The sequence below is a fragment of the Castor canadensis genome, chromosome 14 (assembly GCF_047511655.1).
Source record: "Castor canadensis chromosome 14, mCasCan1.hap1v2, whole genome shotgun sequence".
Taxonomy (NCBI): domain Eukaryota; kingdom Metazoa; phylum Chordata; class Mammalia; order Rodentia; family Castoridae; genus Castor; species Castor canadensis.
Window position 1 is genome coordinate 27,573,324 of NC_133399.1, and position 7,920 is coordinate 27,581,243.

General features: G+C 37.2%; 1 protein-coding gene across 1 annotated transcript; it reads right to left on the reverse strand.

Annotated features, from left to right (window-relative positions):
• Positions 1–1,449: 1,449 nt before the first annotated feature.
• LOC109677560 (olfactory receptor 7E178-like) lies at positions 1,450–7,586 on the reverse strand. Its single transcript, XM_074053425.1, is given in 3 exon segments — positions 1,450–1,917; positions 1,919–2,390; positions 7,558–7,586. Coding segments are annotated over 3 exon segments (969 nt in total).
• Between the last annotated feature and the right edge of the window lie 334 nt (positions 7,587–7,920).

Consider the following 7,920-nt stretch of genomic DNA (forward strand, 5'->3'; position numbering starts at 1 on the left):
CTCAGAAAAAAATTATTGTCCTACATAGTAAGGTCTTTGCTACACATTAGGTGAAGATATAGTTCATTTTTGCTGGTGACATGGACCTTTGCAATTTTAGGTTAAAATAAAAGAAGCAAAAGTCAAATATATGCAAATAAATTGTTGATCATAATCCTCAGACACCTCTGGAGACATACAATAAATAGAAATATGAGACCACACCAACTTTTTTAGTTGGACACATGAGCAAAGGAATATATTTAAAACAAAATTTACCTCTTGGGTACTTAAAAAATATCAGCTGCAGAAAACCCACAATACATATCCCTCTACATGTTATGATTTATCACTTAGGGTGTTCAGGCAATAAACAGAAACAAACTCATTATTTTAATAGAGAAAATAGAATATAGACAATTGACAGAATGGTGACTATAAGACCAAGGCAAAAGGAGAACAATGTGGTCACGGAGCTAGAAACTGAGGAGGACCTCTAAACAGAAGAGCTTCTGGCTGCGAAGGCAGTAATGAAATATACTGAATTTTCCAGGAAGTGAAATTTAGTGACCATGAATGACAGTATGTAACCACAAAAACAGGTGGAAGGAGAGCAGTGATTTCAAGAGTCCCCACCAAACATCAAAGGAAGACTATCGAAGGGTGATATTGGTGCAGAAAGACAATCACTAAAAAGGCACTATAAAGACAAGCTGTATGGTGTTGCAGGAAAGTGAATTTAAAGAAGATATTTGAAAAAAATCACCTCACTTTCTTCTACAATAAGCTCATTTCTAGCTTACCCATTTGAGCTTGATCCATTTAAGAACAGCATCTGAAAACTCTTAGAAACTCATGAAACCTTACAATTAGTCAGGTTCATTCAAATCAGAATTCCTGGTGATGAGATGAAGTCATCAGCATTTTCACGTTCCCCAAATGATTCAAATAAAAGTCAAACTGCCTAAATATCTATCTTAGCTGGAAGTTTAGAAGAAAATATACATGAACAGTGAAAGTGAATGTAGGGATATAAATTTTAACATATAAAATATTGTTTAGCATTTAACCTAGACAATAAGAGCTATTGCTTAGAAAGTATAAAAGCTGCTTGCATATATTGATTTAGACATGTTTATGATGACAAAGGAATACTCACATCAGGAATTGTGTGAGAGCAGGAATGCTCACACAACTCAATTAAAGACAAATTAAAGGATATAGTGGTCAGATATGAAAACACAGTAAAATAAAGCCCCTAAAGCCACAAAAGTAATGTAGCCAAGAACACAGAATTTCCAGGTCTAGGTGATCGGATTACCAACCCAAACTACATAAAAGATGGGAGAAATAATGAGATTTGACTTTCAGTGATAAAAAGGACAGGGGACATAGAGGTCTACAAAGGATGGTAAGCTTAAGAGGCTAAAAGTAAGTATCTTACAAATTAGTGAGAACAATATGATGAGATTAGATAATTCTGCACTGCAGCTTCCACAGAGCACTTTTCATGTCCTTGTTCCTCAGGCTGTAGATGAAGGGATTCAGCATAGGGGTGACCACAGTGTGCATCACTGAGGCCACTGCACTCTTTCTAAGAGAATTTGATACAGCTGAATGAAGGTACACTCCAATGGCTGTTCCATAAAATAAGCAAACCACAGAGAGGTGAGACCCACAGGTGGAGAAGGTTTTATACTTCCCACCTGATGGGATTCTCAGAATGGAGGAAATAATTTTATAATAAGAGAAGAATATTCCAGAGATGGGGAGAAAACCATATATGGTGACAGCCAAATACTTGAAAATGTTGCTCGAGAAGCTGTCAGAACAGATAAGATCAAGAAGTTGAGAAGGGTCACAATAAAAAGTAGAAATGTCCACATTTTTGAAATACGTAATTTGTAGCACAAGCATAATGTGTACCTGGGAGCCCAAAAATGCTAACCAAAAAAGACACCAAAACTAAGAGTCCACATAGTTGAGGGCTCATAATGACTGAATAGTTCAAGGGGTGACAGATGGCCACAAACCGGTCATAAGCCATAACAGTCAGAAGCATACCATCCATATCTGCAAAAATGATATAAAGAGACATTTGTGTCAGGCAGCCCACATAGGAGATGACCTTGCTATGAGTTTGGATGTTCACAATCATCTTGGGGACAGTGGTGGAAACAAAACAGATGTCAGCCAAAGACAAGTTGGAGAGGAAGAAGTACATGGGGGTGTGGAGATGGGAGTCAGTAGTAATAGCTGTGATAATGAGCAGGTTCCCAAGCACTGTGACAAGGTACATGGACAGGAACAGTCCAAAGAGCACAGGTTGCAGTTCTGGATCCTCTGAGGGCATCATGAGATGGAACTCTGGGCCATGTGTTAGATTTTGTGCTTCTATATTACTTGGACACCTTGTGAAAAAGAAAATTCATTGGGGGAAAAGAAACAACGAGGCACTCAGCACTCCATATATATTTTAAATCCTAATCACAAAAAGTAAAATGTTCTCACTTGAGTTCCACACACCTTCAGCAGATTTCCCACTTGTGACAAATCTAATAATCTAGACTTCTTTCATGATTAGGTTTTTGTTCTCCACCTCCTTTTATGCACACCTCCTTTAGAAACTCTCACCTGAACAATGTTAGAAGTCCAAAAATATTAGAAGTAACAAGTTTACAGTTACAATAACATACAGAATACAGTTTTTTTCTTGGTGGTATTGGGTTTGAACTCACAGCCTCACACTTTTCAGGTAAGCTCTGCACCACTTCAGCAATTCCCCAGTCATTTTTGCTTTAGTTAAATTTAAGATAGGGTCTTTCTTTATGCCTGGACCAGCCTGTTTCATGATTATCCTATTTGTGCTTCTCTGTCTAGCTGGGGATGACAGTCATTGGATTCCCTGAAAAGAGTAAACACAACCTTCATGAGTGGCACAGTGCTTTCTGACCTAGTAGCTAGGCTTAGGGACCCCACCCCCCCGGCACCCCAACTCCTACCTCACATGCCTGGAAAAGCTCTACTGAACCCCAGCAGAGCAGCCGAACCCTGGAAATTTCTACCACACCATAGGACCTGCCTGGCCTTACTCTGGCAGCTATGTGTAATCCAGAGCCTTTCTTCCAGGCTACACCTGGTCAATCCAGAGCCCTGTGTGGGGACATGTGAGTAAACTTCACAGGGGAACTGCAGATGGAAAGCTTCGGACCAGAGATTAGAGGAGAACATCCATTGTATTGACAGAGCCCTGTGGACATATGCTTTTCTCAACAAGGAAGAAATACTGACTTAAATTGTTTTAATTTGTCTTTTTATAATATAATGGAATCTATATTGAAAAAGGGGGAATGGAAACTTGTTCAAAGTACACTGTACACATGTATGGAGTTGTGACTGCAACCTCCCTTGTATTATTAAGGCACACTAATTCAAAAATAGCATAAACTATTACAAAGACTCTATAAGGCTTTGTATTGCATTATCTGAACACCAAATTAAACTTCAGGATGAAAATCAGAAAACATTACTTTAAACCAGGTGTCTGTCAGGAGTTTCATCATTCATTGGTTTCTGATTTTACTCCTTCATGGAGGGAAGTGTTCACTCAAATTTTGTCTTTTAGAATGATTTAACAAATGAAAGATGTTTGAGGAGGTAGATAAGTTAAACCAAATTTAAATACTGCACAATGTATACATATAACAAAATATCACATGGTTCCTAATTATCAAAGAGAACTTGTAGGTTTTTTTATCACAGTAAAATGCAAAATAAAATATATCTATTTAACTTATTTTTCTGTGCTACACTTCAAATTTTGATAAAAATTCTTTAAATGCACATAGTTACACATTGTCATTGACCACACATGTGGCATTAGTATCCTTTGCCTTATTAATAATTAAAAAATAAGATATTCCAAAATACTTTTGTTTTTTTATGTTTACTAGTTTGGAAGTTTTTATTTTATAAATCTCACTTAAAGATTTAGCATATAAGAGTGGTTTGTTTTTTCCCACCCTTGGTTATGCATTCTCAAGTGGACTGTTAATATCAATTCATTTATCCTTATTTCCAGTGGAAGACTCTAGCTCCAGAAAAACTCAAACCCAAGATTCAGTCTCAAAATTCTTATGTCTGATCATTATGTTTTCTTATCAATACTTTCTGATACATGGGTTGCATTCTCTTCAATTACACAAAGACAATTTGGTTCATTATTTTGTTGTTTCACACTATGCTTTAATGTGGAAAATGCAAAAGAGAAAATGAGAGGAAATAATATGAACACCCCTGGGCAGTTTCTTCACATGGGGATAATAATTACCTACCTCATAAAATATTGCAAGAAAGTTTGAAATACCTTTTTGTTTCTCCAAACAGTATTTGGATTTAATACAGGGCTTCCTGCTTGCTAGCCACTCTATACTTGAGCCTCATGCCCAGCCCTTTTTGTTTTAGTTATTTTTCAGATAGAATCTCATGATTTTGTTGAGGGTGTGCCTCAGACTGTGATCCTGCATAAGACATCATACAGATGTGATCACAGGCACAAGCCTCCAAGCTTAGTTTATTTTCAGATGGATGGTATCACTTTTTTCCCTGTCTGATCTTGAACCACCATCCTCTTGGTCTCCACCTCCCAAGATGCTGGGATTATAGGTGTGAGCAATTTTAGGTGGCCAGCCTAAAAAATCTAAATTGCATAAACTCATATTTTTCAGTATCAACTATCAATATATTCATCTGCAGATATTTATAAGATATGCACTCTTCTTTCACCAAAACCACTTTAATCAATACATGTGAAGTTCTTCATGCTCCATCATTTCTCCAGAGATAACTACTGCCATAGAATAATTCCTGGCTGTTAGAAAATGTTCCATTTATAATACATAGTATTACTATCAATAACATTCACCATCAATAACATATGGAGAATTTAAAAATGTTTCCTCCAGAGTCACTATTTCATAGATATTGGAATTGTCTTTATACAATCAGACTTCTTAGTTATGTCTGCACAAATCCATCCTGCAAACCTGTCCTGTGAAGACAAATCCTGTAGGAATTTGGTGGGTATATTTTTCTGACAATGTCTTCATGTCAGTATTGTTTATGTATATATAAAATTTTCCTTAAAAAGCTTTTCTAAAATGGGCCTAAATTCTTCTAGGTACTCTACAATACAATGAATATACCTATGAAATGGCCTAGAATACATTGGGAAGTGGTGTAAGTCTCTCTGTGACCTATGTGCATCTACTTCAAAGGCTTTAGTTGAAGTCAAATCCAGCATTTCCCATGGGTGGGTTATTACGGAAGGTCTGACTTTGCTATTTAAAAAGTCTCTCAAAACTCTTGTGCTTCTTTCTAAATCATAGAGCCATAATTTCTATACAGCATGAGGTGAAGGATAATCATTTAATTCCCAAAATTGATTCATGTTCAGTTTTACAACTTACATTTTTTTGTCCTCATAAAATATCAGTAATTATCTCTTGCATCCTGTTATTCTACCTACGGTGGAATAGAGTCCCTTTAGTAATAATGCTCCCATGAAAATTCACCAAGAAATTTCCAATTCCATGGGAATAATTTTTACACTTTGCTCCAGTAGAGGAGACAGTGGCCTGGGAGGAGAGCCAGGAAAGGATCCTGTTAGTCCCATGTCATTTACCTGCTACTATGAATAAAATGTGTGTAAACTCTCCACCTCTCTCCTTGTACTGCCTGATGGAATTATGAGAATACTTCCCATCTACACAGTGTGGGTGTCACATTGTGTAAAAATTAGTAAAATATCATCATTATGTGTTTTTTGTATAGAAAAATTTATCACTCTGGACATAGGAAGTTCATTGATGAATACATCTTTCAAATGACATTGTAACCAAGATGATATGAAACTCTAAAATGTGTCCAGCAGTAGGAAGTAGGAAAACAGTAATTTTGGGTCACAGAATATTTTATTTGAGTTATATGGAGATTATAATTAATGATAATGATAATATATAAATTGTACTTTGACAATATTTTTTTCAGTACTGGGGTTTGAACTCAGGCCCTCACACTTGTTAGGCAGGCACACTATCACTTGAGCCACTCCATCAGCCCTGTCTTTTGTGTTGGATATTTTTGAGATAGGGTCTTGTGAACTATTTGCTCAGGGTTGGCTTCAAACTGTGATCCTCCTGATCTCTACCTCCTGAGTTTCTAGTGTTATAGGTGTGAGCCTACGGCCTCCAGCTTACCTTGACAATCTTTTACACATACATCACACACAGCTCACATTGTGTCTGTTTTTATGTAACATACTCATATCAATGAGAAATCAATTCCAACAACAATGCTGAATTACAGAGATACTAACAACCTGCCTGTGTCACAGAAATAATAAATGAAGCTGAGTGGATTCACTATTAAATTGTTTCTGAGTCTGAAGGACTAAGAGTTTTGATTTCTCAACCATTAAATAAGTTTCTTTTAATGTTCTTTATGTTTTAATGAAAATAGCATGGAATAGAATTTATAAAATTACTGTTTGTGGTGTATAAATATAGATGTACTACATGCACCCTGCCTTTGAATCCAGGTTATATTCTGCATGGCAAAATACTGCAGTGTGTCTTAGCCTATCTAATGATTGGTGCATGTATAGAGAAGTCTATATATACATGAGGTATGTTTCAAAACAATACCCATTTTCCTGAGTAGGGATTCAATGAGGAGCTGAATTTCAGTGTCCTGTTGAGATTAGGTGGGCTGATTAAAAGATAGATAAGGTTGTGAACAACTTGAAAGGTGTCCTGGAGTCAGAGGGGTGAGTAGAGAGATGTCTGTGTTGCATTACTGTGTGCCTACTCTTTCTGTGACTTTTGCCTGTGACCTTTGGCTCTCCTTCTCATAGCAGATGCAGCTGGTGCCATTCACCACTCTGCACTCTAATCTTCCAGAAACCTTGAAGAGCCCAGGAAACAAGGCTTTCCTTCTAGAGTGAGAAGAAAGGGAAAAGGTAGTTTGGGTTGACAAGAGGCAACCTGGAAGGATTCTTCTGACAAAATGTCCTCTGTCTATAATTGCTTCAAGCATGCCTTCAGTCCTTCCTTCTTAAAGCCTTGGAGTTTTTCAAATTTGGTACTCTCACCTTTTCTGGAAACTGAAGTGGACATTTAAGACTTGGTGAAAAAATAGAAGAATGGGATAGAACACACATCTCAGAACCTGGACTCAGGAATCCTTCAATAATGGTTCGTTATGTTGTGGTTACTGTCCTCCAACTCTTTCACCTACATAATAATTTAGGAATGTTCAGGAAACAGTTTTGAGGGTCTCATTTTGTGCCTTCATGAGTAAGATGACTATGTGAAGTAGAATTCACGTGGGGAGGAAAGCAAAGCTTTGAATGAGTTATCTAGGGCTCCCAATACAACCAAAAACATAAATATCACTCTCATCATAGCAGTAAGTACATGCCATTTCTTCAGCAACCCAAATATTTATATGTTCCCTGATGATGAGAAAACGATATTTCTGATGATGCTTCCTCCTTCCAATTTCTCCCTCAGTACTTACTCATTTAAGCTTCTTCTCTCCCGGATCATGACCAAAGGATGAAAATCCAAAGCTTCTAATCTGTGCACACAGAAAGGTCAGGCTCCTTTGTTAGGACTGATAGGAGTACAACATGAGATGGGAGCTTTCTGATGCTGACAACTATGGCAAGGGAAACACTGTTACGTAGTCCACTGATAGGGAACCACAAAATACAAGGTCTGGAGAAACAGACTAATTATGACCTTGGGGAGCACATGAACAGAGCTCCAAATTCTTCAAACTGGTCCATGTCATCCCAGTTCCTAAAGGCTTCCTAATATTAGTAGAAGAAAAGGAAGACAAAAAAAGAATGTCCACTGAGGTTTTGGGCTCTTTTTCTAC